This window comes from Orcinus orca, chromosome 14, assembly GCF_937001465.1.
Source record: "Orcinus orca chromosome 14, mOrcOrc1.1, whole genome shotgun sequence".
NCBI lineage: Eukaryota > Metazoa > Chordata > Mammalia > Artiodactyla > Delphinidae > Orcinus > Orcinus orca.
In genome coordinates, this window is record NC_064572.1 from 64,617,933 (window position 1) to 64,643,197 (window position 25,265).

Genomic DNA, 25,265 nt, shown 5'->3' on the forward strand with positions numbered 1-25,265 from the left:
CCTTGCACCTGAGTAAGCCATCCAGGCGGCTTCGGAGGCCCGCCTAGTTTAAGGGACGGCGCGTCGCGTTTCCGACGCACAGTACCCTGGGCTTTGTAGTCTCCGTAGATAAGTAGAAGGGGACGCCGATTGATGGTTGCATTGCATGCCCGGATATGTAGTCCCTTTGAAGCGATTCGCAGTGCATGCTGAAATATGTAGTCCTGAGTACTTGTCTGTAGTTCGGTTTGGATTGATGAGTAACTCATGGATGTTTGGATTTTACAGATGAGTCCTTCCACTCCCTACCCTGGACAGTTTGAGGTTGCCATGTTCTCATATGGGTCTATAAGACATTAATAAACATCTATTACAAAATAAACAGTTTCTAAACATCTATTACCATCACACTCTAATAAAAGGAAATTTTAATACACATGGGGAGGAACCTATTCCCAGAACAAAGGAAAATAATTTACATTGCATAAAATTTGCTTTTTTTGAAAAAAAAGTACATTTTGGTTGATTTTCTCGTTTTTTCCTGGATAGGTGTAAACTTGGCAACATGCTAACATTGGTCTGAAGACTGGCATTTGGAACTACTGGTATAGATGATCTTTTGGTCATTAAAACATCGTTCATCTAATAGCTTCAGTAACAGTATATCTTTAATTTTCATGGGGATTTAGAATTGACATTGATGGATGAGAAAATGGAAGTGAAGAGAGATTATGTGTCACTGTTTTCTAATGAGCCCAGTGCATTTTTCTCTAAATTATTTCCTCCATCCCTTCAAGTTGCAGGGAACCTTTAGTTAATAGCAGCAGTAGTCAGGACTCTCTTCTATCCCTTTCTCTTGGAATTTCTTCAAGATCACTGAGTGGAAGACACTACTGTATGAAAAGTTATTGTAGGCAGGAAAATAATTCCCAACCTGGTGTCTTAGGAATTAAAACATTTCCCAGTTACAGAGAGTCAAAGGTAATGGAGAGGGGCAGCTTCACAGTAGATAATGAATATTGGTGTTCCTCAAGGCAACCTGCACACCTCTGCTTAAAACAGAACAAAAAAGAGATTGTCATCTTAACCATGTCATTTTAACCATGTATTAAATAATCACCAAGTCCATACAGAGTGAAGTCAGAAAGAGAAAAACAAATATCATATAATATCGCTTATATGTGGAATCTAGAAAAATGGTACAGATGAACTTATAGGCAAAGCAGAAATAGAGTCACAGATGTGGAGAACAAACTTATGGTTACCAAGGGGGGAAGAGGAGGGTGGGATGAATTGGGAGATTGGGATCAACATATATACGCTACTATGTATAAAATAGATAACTAATGAGAAACAATTGTTTAGCACAGGGAACCCTGCTCAATGATCTGTGGTGACCTAAACGGGAAGGAAATCTAAAAAAGTGTGGATATACGTATACTTATAACTGATTCACTTTGCTGTACAGCAGAAACGAACACAACATTGAAAAGCAATTATACTCCAATACAAATAAATAATCACCATGTCTATTTAACTGATCCTAGTTTAAGTCTTGCTACTTTCTAACAGAACTCCAAAATAGGTATTTCAACATATGACCCCCGAATTTGGCGGTGTTAGTGTCAGTCAATACGGTCAATGGATATTCAAAGACGGTAGGAAACATTTACATTTATAATCTATTAAAACTAACGCTACATGGCCGAATGAATCAATCCATTGTAAGACATTTTTTTAAGGTTTTTAAACAATATTTATTTTAGGCTGTGTTGGGTCTTCATTGCGCTTGCGGCGAATGGAGGCTTCCCTTGCGTAGCTGGGGTTCTAGGCGAACAGGCTTCAGTAGTTGTGACGCACGGGCTTAACTGCTCCACAGCATGTGAGATTTTCTCGGTCCAGGGCTCGAACCTGTGCCCGCTGCACTAATATGCGGATTCTTAACCACTGCCGCACCTGGGAAGTCCCCGGCAAGTATATGTTTAAATCCTTCTGAGCAGCGTGTCACCATAACAGTGACAAGCCCTTTGCGCACTTCCCAGTGCTTTCATGGGACCCTAGCACTTCAGAACGATGCCCCTATATCTCTATTTAAACCTGGGTTCCTCCTAACACTAGGGGGAGGCCAAGAGCCTTGGGACACCCCCGCAACCCTGGGAGAGGGAGGCGGGACCTATTGTCAACTCATGCCTTACCCACCTGTGACTGGCACAGACACTAGCCAATGGGTGCCGGAATAGGGCAGGCCGGCGCCCCGCCCCCTGAGCGCCCCGCGGCCCCCGAGGCACCCTCTGGCCGTCTCTGCCGCGGCTACGGCCTGGGCGGACGGTGCGCCTTGCGCAGGCGCGAAGCCTAGACCTCGCTGCAGCCCCCCCATCGCCTCCGGGAGTCGCACCCAGGGAGGTCGCCTGCTGGCGCGTCAGTGCTCTCCCCCTCGTCTGCCCTCCCCGGTCCCCCCAGCACCCTACGCGCCCCGATGGCGGAGTTGCGGCCTAGCGGCGCCCCCGCTCCCACCGCGCCCCCGGCCCCTGGCCCTACAGCCCCTCCGGCCTTCGCCTCGCTCTTCCCCCCGGGACTGCACGCCATCTACGGAGAGTGCCGCCGCCTTTACCCAGACCAGCCGAACCCGCTCCAGGTTACCGCTATCGTCAAGTACTGGTATGCCTTGGGCCGCGGGGAGACGGACAGGGGCGGGCTGAGAAGGGTTAAAGCGCTGGGGCCAAGTCATTTGTGCGGGAATAGGAGGGGGAAGGAGAATGGTTAAAGCACTTGGAAGAAGGGCTTTCTGCTGCGAGGGAAGAAGTTAAGGCTCAAGTTAGGAATGGGGACAAAGGGGTTAAAGAAGCCTGTGGGTAGCGAAGGGTTAGCGAGGGAGGAGGGGAATGAAGGGTTAATTGGGATTAGGAGAATAGAGTGAATTGGGGGTGTGAGTAGGAGCGGCGGAGGGAACGATAGGAGAGAAGGAACTGTAAACGTGGTGAAAGGAGGGGGCGCCTGTAGGGGGTCATTAGTGGGCGAGGGGAAGCCGTGGGGGGGGGCGGCTGCTGAAGTGGGATGGGGGAGGCGAGGCGGGGCCTGGGGAGCATCTGAGAAGGCTTTGGAGCCGCGCGGCTGGAGGAGCTCAGAGGGCACGAGACTGCACAGGGTAGTGACGGGTGTGGGTCTGTGGGTTAGGAGGGGAGCAAGTTGTGAGCGTTGTGCTTGTGAAGGGATGAGGAGGAGGCCTCTTTTTGATCCCTTCCCGATGAGCTCAGACATTGATATCAGTGCAGTGCTTTTGCGTTTGAAGTTTGGCGGAGCAATTTTTCCTGATAAACTTTCTGCTTACTCTGCACAGTTCTGTTTCTCCATGCAGAGCTGCTTCTGGCTCTGCAGCTGCTTTGCTTTAGGTCACCGGCTAGAACAGAGGCAGACAGGGTCAGGGAGATCCATGGTTTGGCTCAGAATTGAAGAAGACTGCAGTAAATGATGAAGACCTGGGACTTGGACACGGAGGATCCTGCAGTGAGATTTAAGAGGAGCTTGGTGGTCCAGAGCTTCCAGATTTAGGCAGCAGTTCCTCAGGGAAGCTGAGGGTAATGCTCAAGTAGCTCTGTTAAGATCAGACCTGTGTACAGATGGGCTGCCCCTGGGGAGGGGATGGTCTTTTCTAGTTTCCCATTTCTTTTGCAACTTGTCTCTTCCTGCCCCCTCTGGGCAAAACATGTTATAGGGACTCTTCTTCATGGTGTTTCTGGACCAAAAGTTGACTGAGAATTAATTGAATCTGTCCAAAACCACATTCGTGCAGGCGCTGTATTAGATGAGCCCTTTCATTGACTCCTGAAATTCTGTTCAGGCAGCTGCTTGGGGTGTGGCCAAAGGGGAGGTACACTCAAAGGGGGAAGTGAATAGAGTGGATGTCTTTGCTGGTTACCTTTCCCTTTAAGAGTGAGTCTTTTTCCTCTGTGACAACCTCTTTCCTCTTCTGGAGATGGCAGAAGCTAGGCTGTGTAGGGCTGAGGCCAGCTCCCTGTGTCTATGGGAGGATGTGAAGAGGCTGACCGTGTGAAGGGCCTGGGGAGCAGCCACCTGCTCCTTAGGGAGAGCCACGGGAGCAGCCTGCCTCTGTCTGGTAGCCAGGAGGAGGGGTGGCCAGTGGTACAGTTCTCTCCAGCAGGCACACTGTTCTTTGGTTGAGAGGAGTTTTTCAAGAGAGCTTCTGAGTACAAAGCAGTTCTTGATAACTTAATCACCCATATTTAAATATATTGTACCACTATATTTAAATATGTATAGTGATGGACTCTATTGGGATGTGTCATGAAAAAAAGGGGACCTGCCACTGCCGTGCTGTTTGTTCAGGCCTCATTTGAGTATAAGGAGAAATCCCTACGCAGCCTTGGGCAACAGTTATTATGTCACCCAAGTGGCCATGAAGGATAGAGTTGTGTGTAAAAGGTATTGAACAGGTGCAAAGGACTAAGACTGGTTTGGGAACCCTTTATTTTCCCCCCATCCCCCCAGGAACCTTTCTTTTTTCATCTTGTTGCAAGTTTCTTAACCAGGCCAGGACTTACCTTGAAAGATGGGCCAGCATCTAACGACAAATAAAAAGGATTGCATAGCACTTTGTGGAACTAGAAATGCTGCCTAGATGCAGAATTTTTGAGAGGGAACAGCTCAGTGACTGGTTCTTTCTAAGATTTGGAGGGGGTTGCATAGTTAAGATCCTGAAAGTAATTTACTGATAACCTCACAATTGGGATCCCACAGTCCCGCTTCAATTTTCATAGCAGGATGGCTGACTGAGGCTGCCTCAGTTTGGCTGTGGCCCAGGGTACCTTGGGATTCTTTTTCTTGTGACAGAAGGGTGGCTCTTTGACTAGTGGTCCCTAGCCAACCGGGACATCCTGGTTGAAAGCTGAGACATGAGTGATCAGGTTGCTGAAGTAGAACCAGTGCCCTAGGGCCACTTCACTCTGGCAACCTCCCTGTGGAGTGAATGAAGTCAGGTGTTCAAGGACTTAAGTTGAGGGATGATCTGGGTCCTGGGATAACATCTTTTTCTAAGATGTATTTTCCACATACTCATCTGCTTCCCATCAGGTCTCTGAGTGAGTATAACAGAACGCTCTGTGCTTAGAGATGAGGCTGATTTTGTCTGACTCTTGGTCATTCTCTGCAGTTGGAGTTTTAAGGTAAAGCCTCTCTCTTTGATGAAATACCCTCTGGGAGACTTGGCCACAAAGAGGGCTGCCAGGGGTGTGGTAGATGGAGCATGGAAGAGCGGATGCAGTTTTGCCACTTGTTGCTGGATGGACCTAGGCTGAAGGATGGGCAGATATGGAGCCTGTAATCATTCCCACCTGTTCCAGGGTTCTGCAGTTATCATGAGGTCCTTGCAGGGGTAGCCGTCCTTTCTTTCCTCTTTTCCCCGACAAACTTTTCTAAATCTAACTGGTTGTGGAATTAGTCAGATGAGTTGGCGAAAGCAGAGTTAAGGAAAGACATGGAGATTTGTCCCTTTTCCTAATCCACTCAGTTGAGATTCTAAGCTATTTGTAGCGACTTTCTTACAAGTCCTATAAATAACTTAGCATTTCCTAGCAGAGAATAAGGATTTCTACAAAGGCAAATAACATCCTGGCAAAAGAGGGTGAAACCAGACCTACTGGTTTTAAATAGTGTTTGAATTGCATGGTACTGGCATGCTTGCTGGGATCACATACATGTAACATGTCTTTTATTTGGTTGTTGGCATTCCTTCAGCATATGATCCCAAATGTAAAGTGTACCCCATCCTTGTCCCAGGAGCAGGCAAAGTTTTTGCAGTCTGTGGAACAGTCAGATGTCCGAGGCAGCTCAAGTGCAGTGTTTGTGGGCTAGATGCAGACTTCCTTCTGCTGATGGTTTCCATTTAGTCTTGTTTCTCAAGTCTACCAAGTTTCCCTATCCATTCTGAAGAAAAGCAGGGTTTTTTTTTTTTTAAAGAACACTAATTACTCTACTAAAGGGAACCCTTATTGAATTAAATCCTCAGAGTGAGCTAATGGCTGAATCTCTTCCTCAACTGCCTCTCTGTTGGAATTATGGGGGAAGTCTAATGTGGTTCTCAGAGGCCCCAAATCATTTAATGTTCCAGCTCTACCTTAGAGGCAGCTGTGTCCTGGGATCATCTTCCAGATGCAAGAGCTCATAGGGCTCTCAGCCTGGCTCCTGCTTCATTTCTCTGCAGAGCCGAGCTAGCCTAAGTTTGGCCTTTGTCACTTCCATGATAAAAGACCAGCTTTGGTCTGGGGGGTGCGGGCTGGGGTCTGGAGGCATTGGGTCTGTTTAGAACAAACTGTAATTAACATAGGGCACAATATAGTCTTTCAGGAATTAGCTGTCTAAGAGGCAGGAGTGGAGCTGAGCCTCTGCTTCCAGTAACAATGCCCATTGGGGATGATCAGGATGGTCTTTCAACAGAGGCCAATTGATTGACTGATGCGCTTCTTGCCTTGAAGCTTGCGTGTTTATAGGCACCATGGAAGAGAGATAATCCCTGCCAATCCCACTTGGGGTTGGTAATTTGAAACAGGAGGAAGCCAAAGGGTCAACCAATCAGTCTTTTTTATTTCTTTTTTTTTTGAATTTTATTTTATTTACTTTTTTATACAGCAGGTTCTTATTAGTTATCCATTTTATACATATTAATAAGTCTGTTTTATTTCTGAAGGAGATTCTACCTGTTGGAGATAGGAGAAGGGAGTCTCTTGTGCTTATGGAATTGGGCTGCCTCCAGATGCCCATCCTTTGGTCTTATCCTGGAGAGGTGTGGCCTCCCTTTAGTTATCTTTTACCCCAGGTTCCTCTAGGATGGGGTCTTTAGGTTTGTAAGGTAGAGCCCCTCAACTTCACATTCTCTGATTTCAGGCTCACACTGACACTCCTGTGTTTTGTCTTTTGCAGGTTGGGTGGCCCAGACCCCTTGGACTATGTTAGCATGTACAGGAATGTGGGGAGCCCTTCGGCCAACATCCCTGAGCACTGGCACTACATCAGCTTTGGCCTGAGTGATCTCTATGGCGACAACAGAGTCCATGAGTGAGTGTGTACACTTGCCCTTCCATCTCCCTGTTCCTTAGCCTTGAGCCTTATTTCTGAGGTTTTCCTGAGCAGGGATGATAATGTCATTGTCCCTTGAGATTGGCATTTCTCACATGAAACATCTGGGTTTCTGCCTTCTGCCTGTACCTCCTTGTGCCAAGGTGGTCCAGGTCATCACCTGAGCTCTGCTCATCTGGTGCAGGAAAGTGTTGGTGAGCAAGAGTTCCAAAACCATTAGGTTTTTCCAAGCTTTTTCTGATGTTTGAGCTCAAATGACAGGCAGCACAGCTATGACCCAGATGTTGAGTTGATTCCTCTAGGTCTACTTCCTTTTTTCCCCTCTAGCTTATTATGAAAATTTTTAAACAAGAAACAACGTTGAAAGAATTTTACAGTGAACACTCATGTACCACTACCTAGATTCTACCATTAACATTTTATTCTACTTGCTTTATCATGACTATATCCATCTCTATCCCTCTGTCGATCTTACCAACTTCCTTTTAACCTGCAGTTATCTGTGCTCAGATCAGCTGCAGTACATTTATTTATTTCTGGCTGCGTTGGGTCTTCGTTGCTGCGCGTGGGCTTTCTCTAGTTGCAGCAAGCAGGGGCTACTCTTCGTTGTGGTGCGGGAGCTTCTCATTGCAGTGGCTTCTCTTGTTGCGGAGCCTGGGCTCTAGGCGCGCGGGCTTCAGTAGTTGTGGCTCACGGGCTCAGTAGTTGTGGCGCATAGGCTTAGTTGCTCCACTGCATATGGGATCTCCCCGGACCAGGGCTTGAACCCGTGTCCCCTGCGTTGGTAGGTGGATTCTTAACCACCGCACCACCAGGGAAGTCCCTGCAGTACATTTTTTATCCTAGTCTTTCTTCCATTTGCTGCCCTGTAATACTTATAATTCCTACCTGCCTCCCCTACTTCCCTCTATAATCACTGAATTTAAACACATTCTAATATTAAGTTAAACATTGTCAGTTGAAAAAATAGCAACAGTAATAATAAAAGCTAACAGTTAAGCATTGGTTATGAGACAGGTACTCTTCTAATCACTTTATATATATATGTATTAACTAATTTTATTTTCACCACAACCCTAAAATACTGGTAGGTACTAACATTTGCCCCATTTTACAGTTGAGGAAAGTGAGACGCAAAGAGATTCTATAATTTGCTTAAGGTCACACAGATTGGAAGTGGTGGAGCCAGGATTCTAACACAGGCAGTCTGGCTCCAGAGTCCATACTCTTTTTTAAAAATTAATTAATTAATTAATTAATTAATTAATTAAGGCTGTGTTGGGTTTTCATTGCTGGACGTGGGCTTTCTCTAGTTGCGGCGAGCAGGGGCTACTCTTCGTTGTGGTGTGCAGGCTTCTCATTGTGATGGCTTCTCTTGTTGAGGAGCACGGGCTCTAGGCACGTGGGCTTCAGTAGTTGTGGCACGCAGGCTCAGTAGTTGTGGCTTGCAGGCTCTAGAGCGCAGGCTCAGTAGTTGTGGCACACGGGCTTAGTTGCTCCGCGGCATGTGGGATCTTCCGGGACCAGGAATGTCCCCTCCATTGGCAGGCGGATTCTTAACCACTGCGCCACCAGGGAAGTCCATGATTTCTCTTTCTATTATGTCCTTTTCTGTTTTTTGTTTTGCATACTATCTTTTTTTTACCTCTTATACCATCTTTTTGGTATCTTGGTGGTGGCTGCTTAGCGTGTGTAGATTGAAAGAGTAGCAGGGCTCTTCCTACCTTGCCTCAGCATTAAGAGGTTGATTCTGGAGATGATGATGCTATGATGAGGAAGAAGATGATAATAGTCTTTTTTTTTTTTTTTTTTTGTCTTTGTTTTCATTCTTACTATCTTTCATCATCCTGTCAAATGCTTTACAATCTTATCAGGTTCTTTTGTTATCTCTGTTTTATATGTGGGGAAACTGAGTCCCTTGAGGGGTTAAATGAATTGTCTAAAGTCTCGCCTGTAGGCTGTAAAAGAGCTAGGATTGAATTGAGCTGTTCAGAGTCTGAGCTCTTAACCACTAGGCTATACCACAGCTCTGATCACAGGCCCAACCCAACTTCCTCTTTTCTCTTGTTAATCTTGGAGGCCCAGGCCCCATCTCCTCACTGATCACGTGTCAGGAGCAATTCCTGGGCCTGCCTTTATAGCCTTCCAAACATATCCATTGCAATGTCAGCCTAAGGCTTTGGGAACAAGGAATTAATCTTGCGTGAATCAAGACCCTGCATTGCATTATTAATAATGGAGATAGAATAGCAAACAGATGCAGGGAGTAGAGGGACTATGCTGGACTTTAATTTATATTTTTAATAAGAACCTGCAGAGGATATTTAGTGCAGCTAGCCTGTACCTTTTTGTTGACAGATTTATTCCAGTTAAAAGAATACTGTTTTCTATGTGGCCTAAAGATTCTTACAGTCTACCTGCTTATGAGGTATGAGTCTAAGGCCCAAATGACATGAAGAACATAATTGAGGAAGTCCCATATTTCAGAAAGGGCAACCTCTGAATTTGAAAAAGGGCCTTTCTTTGTTTAGCAGTACCCTCATATATGTGTGTCATTTCTATGTGATAAAACACTTTGATATTCAGATGTCATTCATGACAATAGTGAGACCTCCATTTGAGGTGAGGTCTCACACTCGAGCCTCGTACTTTCTGGTATTAAAACCTGCCACTAGAAGGATGTGGAAGGAATGTTCTTGGATATTTACCCAGTTCTGGTCTATGTTGCAGAAGTCAAAAGTACCTTTGTAATTGGCCTTGTGCTGGTGTGACTGGTCTCTTCTCGATCCTGGTAAGTTTCTTGAAGAAAAGTTTGCTTTTCCAAACATTTCATGTGGTGAGCCCTCTTTAAAACTGATTCATTGATTCTCATATAATTTAGGGCTTGAAACTGAGGTCAGAAAGATGAGTGTTCTATCACCCAGCTTAAGTGCTAAGAGGTGTTGAATTGGAATTATGGCAAATGACTCTCTGGCAACATTCTTCTTACACTGCCTTTGACTTCTCATTCAGTGAAAAAAAAGGGCAGAAGCCTTGGTTCATTTATTCAGCATTTATCAAGTGCTGAAGTCCTATTTTGTACCGGACACAGAGCACCATAATAGATGTCTTGGGGATAAGATGCCAAGACAAAATTCCTGTCTTAAGGAGCACATGTTGTAGAGGGAGGATAAATGTAAAGAGATAGTTACAGTACTGGGTAAATAAATGCTGCAATCCATGATGTAGAACATGTTCTGGGAGCACAGTGGAGTGAGTGACTTATAGTCAGGCTGCTGGTTTGGAAGAAGCTCCAGGGAGGAAGTGAAGTTTGAGAGGAACCTTGTAGGAAGGGGCTTGGGTGAGATCTGCAGTCTGACACCTCTAGGGCACAAACATTCACTTTTGGAAAGGAGAGGAGATTTCAAAATCTTCTAGCCCAGTATTTCCAAAATTTTTAGTGCTGCCTTCATAACCTTTGCCACCTGTAGTATATTATCTACTTTATGTTTTCTTTAAATTAACCTCCCCTGATATAAATATATTTTTTAAAGTTAAATCAGGGCTTCCCTGGTGGCGCAGTGGTTGAGAGTCCGCCTGCTGATGCAGGGGACACGGGTTCGTGCCCTGGTCCGGGAAGATCCCACATGCCGCAGAGCGGCTGGGCCCGTGAGCCATGGCCGCTGAGCCTGCGTGTCTGGAGCCTGTGCTCCGCAACAGGAGAGGCCACAACAGTGAGAGGCCCGCGTACCGCAAAAAAAAAAAAGTTAAATCACTACCATATATGGAAACCAATATCACTTGCTGTAATTTAAAGGTAGTTATGGAAGTAAACACAGTGATAACAAAGCAATATTATTAAATTCTAGCTTAATACAGTGGCCTGTCACAGAAGATTCTGAGCCTGAGGCCAGCTTTCTCTTTGTTCAAGAGATTAGTAAGTACGAGCGAGGTATTAAAAAAGACATGCTAACACCAAATAGAACCTGGCCCTAGCTATGATTTAAAAAATTGAAAGACAGTTGAGAAGGGAATTTTTTTTAAAGTATGATTCAGTATTATTTCTTGTCGCAGACAAATGGGAAACACTGATCTAGTCCATCTCCCTTAAATTGTGCAGTTTAGAAAGTACAGTAGCCTGCCAAAGGCCATACAGCAAGGTAATGAGAGCAGCAGGGTCTCCTAACATCTAAAATGTTCTATGCTAGATAAACAACAAGATCCTACTGTATAGCACAGGGAACTATATTCAATATCCTGTAATAAACCATAGTGGAAAAGAATATGAAAAAAGAACGTATATATATAAAACTGAATCACTTTGCTGTATACCAGAAACTAACACAACAATGTAAGTCAACTATACTTCAATTTTTAAAAAGTGTAAAAAATAAAATGTTCTATGCTTTCTTTCAATGTACAGGGCATTGTTCGTCTTTAAGGTAATAATTTAAGCAAACTTTTTCTTTTTAGTTTCTTTTTAGTTTTTTTTTTTTGCGGTACGTGGGCCTCTCACTGCTGTGGCCTCTCCCGTTGCGGAGCACAGGCTCCGGAGGCGCAGGCTCAGCGGCCATGGCTCACGGGCCCAGCCGCTCCGCAGCATGTGGGATCTTCCTGGACCAGGGCACGAACCCGTGTCCCCTGCATCGGCAGGCGGACTCTCAACCACTGCGCCACCAGGGAAGCCCTCTTTTTAGTTTTTACTATATTGCAGGTTAGTGCTAAGTTCTTTTTTTTTTTTAATGTCTTTGTTGGAGTATAATTGCTTTACAATGTTGTGTTAGTTTCTGCTGTATAACAAAGTGAATCAGCTATACATATACATATATCCCCATTTTTCCTCCCTCTTGTGTCTCCTTCCCACCCTCCCTATCCCATTCCTCTAGGTGGTCACAAACCACCGAGCTGATCTCCCTGTGCTATGCGGCTGCTTCCCACTAGCTATCTATTTTACATTTGGTAGTGTGTATATGTCCATACGACTCTCTCACTTCATCCCACCTTACCCTTCCCCCTCCCTGTGTCCTCAAGTCCATTCTCTACATCTGTGTCTTTATTCCTGTCCTGAGTGCTAAGTTCTTTATATAAAATTATCACTTTATATTATCCTCATAGTAATTCTATGACATAAGGAATTCTTATTACCTCTTGCTCATAGATATAGAAATTTAGGCTTAGAGAACTTACTGCACAGGTGGTAAATTGACAGTCAGTTCTAGCAACCCCAAAGCCTATATTCTTAGCTACTGTTCTGTATTGCCTTTCCATTTTAATCAGTCAACAGCATTTATTAAATGCCTACTGTGTACTTCTTCCCATTAAGATCTTTCTTTATCCTCACAGCTTGTTGAGGACAGGGACAGGCAGAAGCCTAGGGGTCCCCTGCGTTTCTTCTTGCTCCTGGCAGGCTTGCTTCAGCGAGCAGAAGGGGAGCAGCCCCACCCTGGTAGCCCGGAGAGGGGAGAAGAGTAAGCTGACTGGATGAGCCCTGGTTTGGCCAGTTCCATCCAAGTTCTTTCCCTATTCACAGTCACTAAAGGAAATAGGGCAAGAGAGCACTTGTTTGGATTAAAGGTTCTTAAGAGGCTGTTTCTAAAGTTGGAGAGATGGAGCAAGTTGCAGTTTGGGGCAGGCACACGGGAGATCAACGTGCTTTTCTAGGAACCCTAAGGCCACCGCCAACTGACTTCAGCAGGAGAGACTGTCCTGGTGCTCTTCCCCCCAGCTTGGGAGGTGTGAGACAGCTGAGCTTCAGCTGCCAAGTGCTTGTCGGAAGACTGCAGCTCTGGCCTTCCCTTTGTGGCCAGGCAGCTGTGGGCTGGAATGTGCGGATTTGCAGAGCTGTGGAAGAGGGGGGCTTCAGCACCACTCTCCGTGAGGATTTCTGGCTGTCCCCGGTCCTGCCAGCAGCCCTGGCTAGACCCAGACTACAGGGGGCCTAACCAAGGCACAGGAGGCTGGCTAGTTGCAGAGTGTGTTTGTGATCTCAGGCAGACTTCCCTGGTGGGATTCCACTGCGCAGGTCATCCGCTGTATGCGCCAGGCTGGTTCCAAAGACAGCCTTTGTGTGGTGTTGGCCTGCAGGCTGGCAGCTCCACAGGGTAGAGCCCACACCTCAGCTCTACCTCCATGGTCGATCTGGGCTTTGCCCCACAAACGCTGGCCTCTTGGCAGGTATGTCCACGGAGTGTAGAGTAGTTCTTGCTCCCTTGGGGCCTGGAACTGCTGCTGACTGGCTCCCCGTGGCTGCCTCTGCTGGGCTGGTGGATAATCTCTTTTTCCCTTTGGGTTTCTCCCATCTGGGCTCTGCACTAAATGAGTTATTTATTAAAACACTGGATACAGATTAACTTTTCCACTTGTTTTGTGTGGCCTTGGTCCCCTGCAGTTGGGAAATGCTAATTTGCCTTCCTCAAAGCTTGGTTGGCAGGAACCTTTTAACATGCCATTTCATTCCCTGGGGTTTCCAGTGGAGATTTTGCCTTTGCCATAACATACCTGCCCAGGAGTGTGGTCTCTCCTCTGGTTGGCCTTTGCTTTCTTTCCAAAGCTCTCTGGAGCCTGACAAGTGGAATTCCTCTCTAAGCCACCCACAGATGGCAGGTCCCAGCCCTCCCCCTAGCTGGGCACAGCAGGCCGAGGAAGAGCTTTGTAGGTTCACTGGAAGGCAGGCCTCCCTGAAGCTTTGGTCCCTCCCTCTGTCTTTCATCTCAGAGGGTTTAGTTTCAGGATGATTGTGTGAATTGGTGGTGCTCTCTGCTAAGGACACGTGGCCTGGCCTACCTAGAAAGAGTGGGGCACCCTTGGTCTTGGCCTGGGGTGGGAGTAAGGGCCAGCAGTGGGGATAGAGCTCTCCCTGAGGCTGAAACCACCACTCTGGGCTGGATTTCAGGCCCCCAATCTCTGAATTTTGAAATGTTGAGAATTCCTTTTCTTTTGTAACCACAGGAAGACCTGAGGCATTGTGGGGTTCCTAGCAGATCTGTGTGGGTGTGTGGCCTCATCCTTTGTAAAGCATTTCATTTGCAGCATGGATTCTCTCTTCCTCCATGGAGTAGAGATGCTAAATTCTCCGATTCAAGGAGTCCTTCAGCAGTAAGGGGGCAGTTGGGAGGAGATTCCTTGAGCTGGCCCAGTCAAACTGACTTAAAAGTCGGAGAGGCCTGGTTATTCAGGAGTGACTGCCAGGCTGTCAGCACTGGGAGAGTTCTTCCTCTTCCTGCAGAGAGAGGCAGAAACTTGGAAGCCTTCATGGGTTTGATGTGATCAGATCTCTCAGCCCCAGGATTCTTGCCTGCCAGCCCACCCTTTTAGACTCCCATCTTCCACGCCGCAGCTTTTCCCAGGCATGCTCGTCCTCACACCTGCCGTGTTCTGGGTCTGGGTTTGCCAGCATCTCCTTTGCCCAGCATTCTGACTCAGAGGTCCTGACTCAGGACTTTGGCCTTTGGCTCCTAAATTCATTCCTCTGTCCTGCCTTTGAGGTCTCCCAGTCAACTACGTTTCCTGTTTCAGTAGCTCCGTTCTGATGTCTGGTCCTAAGAAGTGTGTGGAGAGGTCTTGTCCTCTCTGACCTGAGCCCCACGGGAGTGGTCTCCTCACCCCTGCACATACTTTCGAAGCTCGCTGACCTGCTGCCGAGCTCTCCACAGAGCACCAGGCTGCGCGGCACACCCCACCAGCAGAGATAATATATCCCAGTACAGGCAGAACACTGGAGAAGGTGATGTGTTTGGGTGGGGGACAATGAGAAGTCATACCGAGCTTCTGTCCTTGAAAAAACCCAAGATCTGCTTGATATGAGATGGCAGAGTCCCTGGGAAAGAAGACGACAGTGAGGATTGGGGCTGGAAGCAACTTAAGGCTTTGCCTGACTTCTGTGACTTTGTGGCTGTCTCCCCTCACCCTGTGGTCCTCAGTGCTTCATTAAAACATGTAATAATAATTGCAGACTACTTGTAGCTCTTACTGTGTGCAAGGCACTGTTCTAAGTGTTTTATATAAATTCATTTCATCCTTACAACAGCTCCATGGGGTAGATATTATTGATCTTATTTTACAAGGAAACTGAGGCACAGAGATGTTAAGGAAATAATCACCCAGCCAGGGAATGCTGGAGCTGGGCTATCAACCTGGGCAGTCTGGCTCCAACAGTCCTCACCCTTCCCTTTCTCTACCTGTGTGGGCGTGTGGAGGAAGGTCCCCCCTTGGACCTCTATTACGATCGTGCGCCTCAGTTCAAAGGTATCTTGGATTAATGGAGTGTGAATAGTTAAGCAGGAAGAGCTTTGTAGGGGAAATGTTGAGCTGGGTGTTGAAGCAACTTTGTAGAGAAGAAAGAGTTCTGTCGGGAATTGGCAAGAGGGTAGGTGATAGGATCCTGTGTCAAATTCAAGTCAAGGCTTCTGCAGCCTTACTGTGGTCATTTTTAGTAAGTTGCCAGGAAAATCTGCTCTTAAGAGTACAAAGGTGATGCTTCTGGCTTGGATGTTAAGTTCACATGGTCATGCTTCCTATGTGGTCAAGGATGTGCCCCAGCATTCCCACAACCCAGAGCATATGTTGCCCAGAATGTGTGGACTATCTGATCATTCTCTCTGGGGAGGAGGTATAGAAATGAGGAACACTTCAAAGCTGGGAGTACCCATACCTTCTAGCTGAGCTGTCTGTAGGGCCAACATGGGAAGGATTTTTATTCTGAAATAAAGTTGTCTTGTCATCCTGCAGAGTGATATAACCAGCAGAGGATATATTTTTCCTCTGTCCTTATATCGATGCAGACTGTCACATCATTTTTTTTTTTTTTGCGGTACGCGGACCTCTCACTGTTGTGGTCTCTCCTGTTGCGGAGCACAGCCTCCGGACACGCAGGCTCAGCGGCCATGGCTCACGGGCCCAGCCACTCCACGGCATGTGGGATCCTCCCGGACCGGGGCATGAACCCATATCCCCTGCATTGGCAGGCGGACTCTCAACCACTGCGCCACCAGGGAAGCCCCACATCATTTTTTAAAGCATTTTAATTCCTGTATAGTAGGTCCCCTACATATGAACGAGTTCCACTCCAAGAGCACATTCATAAGTCCAATTTGTTTTTAAGTCCAACAAAGTTAGCCTAGGTACCAAACTTTTACAGATAACACCAGACACGTGAACTAACTTACGTGATCAGACATGCAAACACACGTTTGCATCTTAGAAAGTTCACAACTTGAAGGTTCGTATGTAGGGGACTTACTGTAATGGTTTTTTAAAACTAATAGGCTTTATATTTTAGAGCAGTTTTAAGTTTATAGAAAATTGAACAGACAGCGCAAAGAGTTCTCATATACCCTTTCTCTCCTCTGCTTATAGTTTCCCTTGTTACTAATTCCCTTGCATTAGTGGTATATTAGTTACAATTGATGATCCAATATGGTACATTATTACTAGCTATTGCCTTCTAGTTTACATTATGGTTCACTCTTTTTTTTTTTTTTTGCGGTATGCGGGCCTCTCACTGTTGTGGCCTCTCCCGTTGCGGAGCATGGGCTCCGGACGCGCAGGATCAGCGGCCATGGCTCACGGGCCCAGCCGCTCTGCAGCATGTGGGATCTTCCCAGACCGGGGCATGAACCCGTGTCCCCTGCATCGGCAGGCGGACTCTCAACCACTGCGCCACCAGGGAAGCCCTATGGTTCACTCTTTTTGTTACATAGTTCTGTGTGTTTTGACAAATACATGTCCTGTATCCACCATTAGAGTTTCATACAGAATAGTTTCACTGCCCTAAAAATGCCCTGTGCTTTTTATTCTTTCTTCCCTCCTCCCAGGCCCCTGGCAACCACTGATTGTTTTACTGTCTCTTTAGTTTTGCCTTTTCTGAAATGTCATGTAGTTGGAATCATACAGTATATAGCCTTTTCAGGTTGCCTTCTTTCACTAAGCAATATGCATTTAAGGTTCCTCTATGTCTTTTTGTGGCTTGATAGCTTATTCCTTTTATCACTGAACAGTATTCCATTGTGTGTATATACCATAGTTTATCCATTCACTTATTGAAGGATATCTTGATTGCTTCCAGTTTTTGGTGATCTTGAATAAAGCTGCCATAAACATTCATATGTGGGTTTTCTGTGGACATAAGTTTTCAACTCATTTGGGTAAAATTGCTGGATCACATGGTAAGACTATGTTTAGCTTTGTAAGAAACTACCAAACTGTCTTCCAAAGTGGCTGCACCATTTTGCATTCCCATCAGCAATGAATAAGAATTTCTCTTATTCTGTGTCCTCACCAGCATTTGGTATTGTCAGTTTTTTGGATTTTAGCCATTCTAACGGGTGGAGTGATATCTCATTGTTATATCAATTTGCAATTCCCCAGTGACACATGATGTTGAGCATCTTATCTGACATCTGTATGTCTTCTCCAGTGATATATCTTTGTTTTTGTTCTTCGCCTCCTCCCCCTCCCCATTCTACCCCCCCGAACACAAAACCCCTTTTTCTTACATCATGGGTTCAGACAGTGTTTTCTGGCATATTTTCCTTTTGGTCACTTCTCAAGCCATTAAGTGAGTTAGTTCCCCTGAGTAGGTACTGAGTCCACATCTGAATCCCTCCATCTCGGTGGGTTTTAACTGGGGTTGGCCCGTGTGTTCTGTACCTTCTTTTCCCTAGTGGTGGTGTCTTTCATAAAGTCTGTAGCTGGTACTGGGTAGGCTGGTAGCCTACAACTTCAATCCCAAGGTTCAAGATTGATATGCCCTCCAGTACAGACACTACAAAGACTGGTGTGCAAGCTTGTCCAACAGCAGACCCTGGCAAGCTTAATCTTGTCTTAGATGAGAAATGAGTACATCAGGCTCCTTAAGGCCCCAGCCAGACCTCAAACTCTGTTTTAGCTGAACCAGCATCAAGAAGACTCTTTAAAGTCCAAAACTTTGCTGGCCTGTACTTTTCCTGTTCCATCCATTATTGTTGTCACTTTTTAGTTATAAATTTGTGTTTTTTCATTTACAAAGACAGACAGTTGAACCATTTTACCAAAAATGTTGGAAATTAGAGAAGGAAGAAAAAAAATCATCCATAATCCTATCACCTTTTGTTTGCGATCCTACGTCTGTCCTTATGATGATTTCTGTAAACAGTTCATTGTGAGCGATGCTGTGCCCAGTGTATGCAGGGCTTCTGTCTTACGTGAGTTTCTCAGTTTGAGACTAACATCTTCCAAGGCTTCCCTAGTACTTGGCTCATGCTATTTTCTAAGTTCATCTGGCCCACGGCTGCTAGGATTTCCAAATTCTGAAAACAGCACTTTTGCTTGGGATGATGGCTCCTACCCATTGTCATGTTGCATTAACTACATCCGTTTCTCTTGCTGCTTGACTTCTCACGGAAGTGAAGAGCGGTTGAGGTAGTATACGTACCAACTGTGCTGGCAACCCACCTCTCAGTTAATACCTCCATCCTTTTAATGCAAATCACCGTGCATGGTGGTGGTAGTCCTGAGAGTGTGTGCTGTTCCTCTTGTTGTTTGCCCCTTAGAAACTTGATCAGTGATTAGATTTGGTGATCACTGTCACCTGGAAATTAATACCGCAAGCCTCCTTGTCTCTCCCTTTCTTGGGTGTGTGGATACAGAAGACTGAGACTGGGCTTACAGAGTGCCCCAGGTTCCTGGTACCCAAGTTATACAGAAGGTTCACAAGTATAAGCACAATTGCCAAGAGACAGGTAAGATCCTTCTCAGGTAATTGCCTGAAATAAATGAGCTACCATTTAGGACTTTTGAGGCTTTCTGCCATACATAGGAATCAATAATATAATAATACTGTCTGTTTGCAGCAGGATCTGATCAGTGGATCTAGGAGAAAGGATGGCCTGCTGTCCTTTCCTGGCACTGGGTCTACCAGGTGATGGGTGGGTACACTTGGTTCCCATCCAGCGTTAATCACTGGCCTGTCTTCTTCATTTGGAGGGTCAGCCGTTCACTTATTACAGGGTTAGTTGTTATTGGGGTAGTTCTGGGTATGAGGTACGTAGTAATGAAAAGCATACTCCTGGTCTGGTCTGGTCTTCATGGGGCCTCCAGTCTTTTGGCTGAAGTGTCCTTGAGCAGGGAAACAGTGCAGAGAGGTGGGCTGGTTACCGCCTCAGAACCTTAGGTGTCACGCGGAACCTCCCTGCCTCCTTTTCTGCGGTCTGTCCCTTGAGGCCTAGTGTGGGGCTCTTTGCGAGCAGGAGTCCTGAGGCTCAGAAATGAGGCCAGGCCTATGTTTGGGGTTGGGCCGTTTCCTCATTTGTAAGTGAGAACATGGGTTCATAGCAGCTGCTCAGAGGGATGTGGTTCACTGGACTCCAGGCCCTTAACTAGCAGGTTAGTGTAAGCTGGTGGCCTTCAGAGGTCCTTTACCTTCCTACTCCCTCCCGTGTCACTCAGGCCTCTTGAGTCCCCGTCATAGAACCAGCTTTGCCATAATGAGGCCAGTCAAGATGTTTTTGTTTCTCAAGTGCTGACCTCCATGTGATGCCTGGACGTGCTTGGAGCCTTGCCTCTGACCAGCAGTTTCCCTTACTCTGATCTCAGGCCTTTCAGCATGAGGTTAGGAGCTCAGGAGCCATGCCTGTGGGGAGGGGTAACTACTAGAGAATGGGGCCTGGCCCAGGCTGCCGGTCCCAGGGGATCAAGCTGGCTGGCGGCACTTTCTGCCTGTGATGGATCTGACTCCTAAATGCTTCTGAAAAGCTTGATTGGTTAGAGGACAAAACAGTGAAATCTGACAGACAGCACCACGGCTTGCCCTAGCCCCTTCTTCTTCCCGTTCTAGCTTTTTCAATATATCGGATTGCAGACGTGCTGGATTCCCGCCCTCCTGGAGCCAGTCTGGCAATTTTTCATTCCCGTAGCCAGGGGTTTTGCACAGAGAAAAGGCCCAGAAGGAAGGCAGCAGATGAGCAGGGAGCCTTTGGGGTTCGAGCTTTACAGGAGCATTGCTAATGTGGATCCCTTAGTTCTATGGCAGCTCTGTGGCTGGGGGCAGTGTCCACACCATGTCCCTCCTCTGCCATCCAGTGGCCTCCAGTCTCACTTTAGTAATAGCCAAAGGCCATTGCTGCCAAGATTCTTTTATCCACCTCATCCCCTGCTGCTCTCCTTCCTCACTGTGCTCCACCCACTCTAGTCTGCTGCTGTTCCTCCAAAGTGCCAGGCAGTCTCCTGCCTCAGGGCCTTTGCACCTGCTCTCCCCATGTCTAGAAAGCTCTATTCTCAGATAGCTTCATGCCTTACTCCCTCACCTCCTTAGGTCTTTCCTCAAATATCACCTTTTAGTGAGACCTTACCCGATCTCCTTATTTAGAATGGGAACCCTGAACCCCCCTCCATGAAGCAGTATCACCTGCTTAATTTTTCTTTAAAGCACTTATGACCATTTACCTTATTTTACTTAGTTGGCTTGTTTGTTGTCTGTCTGCCCTCCTTCCCACTAGAATGTAAGCTCCCTTAGGGAAAGGATGTATACCAGCTTTATGCATTGTTTCCCCGGTGCATCAACAAATGTTTGTTGAAGGAATGAATAAATGAAAAACTAAAAAAAACCTTGCTTTGGGATTTCTCTGGCTGCTGGGAAAGCATTCTCACAGCAGAGGCAAAGAATTCTTCTGGTCCAGCACCAAGTCTGAGCGTTTAGCTCACTCGGGGATTTCTTCAGTTTGGACCCATGTACTTGTAATAGGGTTGATACTCCATGGGCATTTTCATAGGAGTCAGAGCCTTTCTCTGGGAGGAGGTGTGTGATTTTGTTAAAAAGGTCGGAAGCTTGCTTTATCGGGGTGGGGGAGAACCCCCAGCACCTAGCACGGTGCTTGGTATATGGTAATCCCTTAATTGATTTCCTGAAGTGTGTTTAGTGCACATTACCTTTTAAATGCTGGGGCTGTCATGGGAGCAAGACAGGCAAGATTTCTGTTTTCATGGATTTTACATTTTAATAGGAAGAACATGTAAAAATAAGTACAGTTTTAGATAGCGCAGGTGCCGTGTTGAAAATAAAGCAGGGAGGATGTGCTGCAGATACCCAGGGAGAAGTAGGGGTTGAGGTGGGTGGAGAGGTTGCGTTTAGCAGGTAATCAGTGACGGCTTTTCCTTGAAGACACATTTGAACTGAGACTTCAGTGACAAAGTGGCAGCCAGGGCTGTCATGTCTTGCAACTCTAGGGGCACCGTTCATATTATTCAGTGCAATTTGTGCTCCCTGGAGTTGTACAATGCTCTGGTCACCCAACCGTGTGAAGATTGTAGGCAGTGAAAATTGTTAGTTCAGAGGCCCTGAGGTAGGAAGGACCTTGAGGTGTTCAAGGAACAGAAAGAAGGCCAATATGCTTGGGGCTTGGTAAGAAGAGGACAGCGGAGCAAGACGAGGTTGGAGAGTTTGAGGACAATACAAAGAACGTGACATTCAACAAATTATCTTTTATCTGTTGACTGATGAGGGAAGCAAAGGGATGATATTATGGGGGCAGGAGTGGGGTTTTAGGAAACTTTTCTGGTAATTTGGGAACTCAGCACTGGTGTGAAGGCAAGAGAACAGAGTTGAGTGATGGTTTTATTTCCCTAAAAAGAAAACAGCAAAGTGGCTCAAAGGAAATACCATTAAGATATTTGAGTCTAACTTTGGCAGTGACTAAGAGGAAAGCTCATTGCTTTTTAATACTGTCTTATCTTGTTTGTCATTGAACGTCTCAGCCTAATTATCTCTTTGGACAGAAATGGGAATATTATTATCATTTAGCATTTGCTTAGCTGTGACATGATGTGCCCATGTACAGAACACAGTAAGTACAATCCTTGCTCTTGGGGAACTGAGATGCTGAAAAAGATTTGTTTCTTCCCATTACCCTCTTTCAGGTGTCTCGATCTGGGGTGGCCGACTTCCCAGAGTCCTGGAGGCTAGTGGGTGGACAGAAAGTCCTTGGACAGAATGCGCTGGCTCTTGGGTCTGTAAGAAGCCCCCAGGCTGTACACCTGTGTGCAGACAGCACCTCGCTTCCCAAATCAGACTGTGATCTTGCCGCCATTGGCCTAGCCTGTCTTTTTTTTTTTTTTTTTAAAAAGATCTTTGTATAGATGCTGCTTTAGCCCAAAGCCAAGAGTGGGGGCTGTCATAGTGATGCCAAGGAACTCAAGCACCAGGCTCTTCCTTGGCCCAGAATTCCTATAGAGCACGGGGCGGGCTTGGAATCCCTCTGGGGACTGACCATTGGGTTCTTTGGTGGTGGATGGGAGTAGAGGAAAGAAGGTACAGTCGGTCTCCAGTAGGGTGGGGTGATCAGCTTTCACCATTCTGCAGAGAAAGCGTCTGCTGCTCTTAGCTTGGTGCTTTTCTTAGATTCAGTTCTCAGTCTGGGAAGCTCTTTGCTCACTGAAAGCCCAGGATAGAGTTAAGCCACCCTAAGTGTTGGGAGCCAGGTAGTTTGTTTAGCTGGGTTCTCAGCTAAATCAGTCCTGGGAGCTACTGTTTTTAAACTTGAGGAATGCTGTGGGAACATGGTACTTGGCTCCCAGCAAGGGATCTCAGGAAACATCTACATGAGTAGGCAAATGCATTCCACGAGTCTGGTTGTAGTAGAAAGAGTATCTGCTACTCAGAGTTAAAACTCAAAGGTGCCTGCCCCGCATTGTAGACTCATGAGAATCCCAGCTCAGTGTGAGGGTGCAGAGTCTCAACTGATACGGTTTTTCTCTTTCTTTCTTTTTTTCCCTTCCTTTAAGATTGTGCAAAATTAATATAATATAGCTGGAAGTGTTTTAAAAATCTTAACTATCAGAATATTACCATATAAACATACTGGAAAAGAATTTTACAAAGTTTTATTACCTCGAATAGTACTTGTGTAGTCGCCAAACACCATTCGGAAACAGCTCATGAAGTATCAGTAATTGTGAATTGTTCAAAATAAAAACATAATCTTTGCAAATGTTTATTTTGTAATTGTTTACTGAATTCTGTTGTAATGGCTGTCACTCAAAGCATGGAAGCAGTCAGGAAGAATCTTGGGCCTGGTTTGAGGGATCCAAGGTCAGGAACTTGGGCAAAGCTGGAAGATCCAGGCAGCTCTTGAAGGACGGAGCTGATTAAGCTGCAGAGTCTAGAGGGTAGGGAAGCTAGAGGCATCTGCTGTTGTTCTCAGGGAGAAATGATGAGCAGGACTGCTTCTACTGAGCACTAAGCAAGGGAAGGATGAATACTGGCCTCTCTGTTTGTGTACTTGCTGGTGCTGGACACTGTGCCATCCATTAAAAGCCTCCCAACTGCCCTATGAAGCAAATATTCTTCTCCCAGTTTAATAGGTGAGGAGACTCCAGGGCACATGGAAATTAACTTGCCCAAGGGTCAGCTAGCAAGTGGTGGAGCTGGGCTTTGTGTCAGCTCAGGTGACCTCCACTGCCCGTATGCTTGCCTATGTCACTGGACTCTTCTCTAGCATCTTATTAGGACCCTAGGGTAGTACAATTTTATGCAATTTCTTCCCTAAGTCTACCCTGGGACCTCCAGAGGGTTCAAAGAGCCCAAGAGCCCAAGACTAAGAATCTCTTGTGTCTCCCTTCCTCACTTCCCAGCTTCCCTGCACTGCTGGGCCGGCTCACCACTCTGCCTAAGCCCTTCAGCTCATAACCTTGGGCTGGCATTTGCCTCCTTATCCCTTGCCCAGTATTCTAAATCTTGTAAAACTTTGCCTCTTTTCTCAGATTTAGTCTAGTTAGTAAATATTTTAGTCTCACTCTGTTCCCTTGTTCAGCAAGCCTTCACTGAGCACTTCTTTGCCAGTCACTGGTGGTGCAAAAAGGGGCAAATCCAGTCCTAATGGGAGAGCTAGGAAGGCAGTTACAGTACAGCAAGGAGGGTCCTGTGATGGTGGTTTGCACAGGAGTAAGGAAGAGTGGTAGGTGCCCTATATTGGTCAGGGACCCAACAAGAAAGAGTTTGGTACCTTCAAAGTAGGATGACTGGGGGAGGGTTTGTTTATAAGGGAAGGGCACCATAGAGGATAGTGCACTAATGCAGGGCTAGCGGTTGGCTTGGCTGCTGCTCTCCTAGCGCTGACGGGACCAGAGGAGGGAGTGAGATTTGAGAACCTAGAAGGAAAGAGTTGTGTAGAGTGTCCCTCCTCAGAGTGACCTTTAGCCCTAACCTTCAGTCGAGGAGCATGGCCAGCCTCAGGTAGTCTCAAAGGGAGGGAGCCCTGATCTCTCTCTCCTTCCTCCCTCTGATTTCCTTTAGGGCTTCCACTGGCTGAACCCAAGTGGAAGCCAGAAGGCTCAGAAGCCCCACAGAGGTCAGCCTTAAAGGGCAGAGAGCAAGGTGGGTGTGTTGGTTTTCTATTGCCGCAATACAAATTACCACAAATTTAGTAGCTCAAAATAGCACACATAATCTCACATCTCCTCTGGGTCAGGGGTCCAGGTGTAGCTGAGCTGAGTGTTCTGCTTAGGGTCTCACAAGGCTGCAATCAGTGTCAGCTGGCCTGCATTCTCATCTGAGGCTCCATTGGGGAAGTATCTAGTACTTCCAAACTCCCTCAGGTTATTGGCAGAATTTCTTTCCTTGCAAGAGTCCTGGAAAGTTCTTCAGAGCCAGCAATGGTGATAGCAACTGCTAGCAAGACATGGTCTTACATAGTGTAACATAATCATGAGAGTGATATTCTATCACCTAGCCATGTTCTGTTGGTTAAAAGCAAGTCCCAGGTCCTACCCGCATTCAAGGAGGGGGGATTCCGGGATTCCCCTGGTGGTCCAGCAGTTAAGACCCCGCACTCCCAATGCAGAGGGCCCGGGTTCGATCCCTGGTCAGGGAACTAGATCCCACATGCCGCAATTAAAGATCCCGCACGCTGCAACAAAGATCCCGCGTGCTGCGACTAAGACCGGTGCAGCGAAATAAATAAATAAATACTTGAAAAAAAAAATGGAGGGGGGATTCCACAAAGGCATGAACACAGGAGGCAGAGGTCGTGGGGGCCACCTCAGGATCTGTCTGCCACGGTGGGGATGGACCTAGAAGAGCAAACCGAAGATACTCAGCACAGGTACCCAGCTCAGAGAAGGTAACACCTGAGCTTTCCTGAAGATGAGCAGAGGGCAGAGAAAAAGGGAACAACCTGTGCAGAGTCTCAGAGGTGAGGAAGTCATTAGTGTGTCAGGGATCTGCCAGTCATTCATTCATTGTGAGGCCG

The 25,265-nt window shown here is 46.5% G+C and overlaps 1 protein-coding gene across 5 annotated transcripts in view; it reads left to right on the plus strand.

Moving 5' to 3' along the window:
* Positions 1 to 2,255: 2,255 nt before the first annotated feature.
* Positions 2,256 to 25,265, plus strand: part of SUFU (SUFU negative regulator of hedgehog signaling) — a 110,563-nt gene continuing 87,553 nt past the window's right edge. The window contains exons 1-2 of one of the 5 annotated variants that reach the window (XM_049696836.1): positions 2,256 to 2,637; positions 6,913 to 7,047. In XM_049696836.1, the coding sequence (XP_049552793.1) occupies positions 2,456 to 2,637; positions 6,913 to 7,047 (317 nt within the window). In that variant the 5' untranslated portion in view covers positions 2,256 to 2,455. Of the gene's footprint in view, positions 2,638 to 3,197; positions 3,555 to 6,912; positions 7,048 to 25,265 lie in introns of those variants that run through there. The other 4 variants (XM_049696837.1, XM_012532537.3, XM_004268520.4 and 1 more) reach the window with 4 other exon arrangements.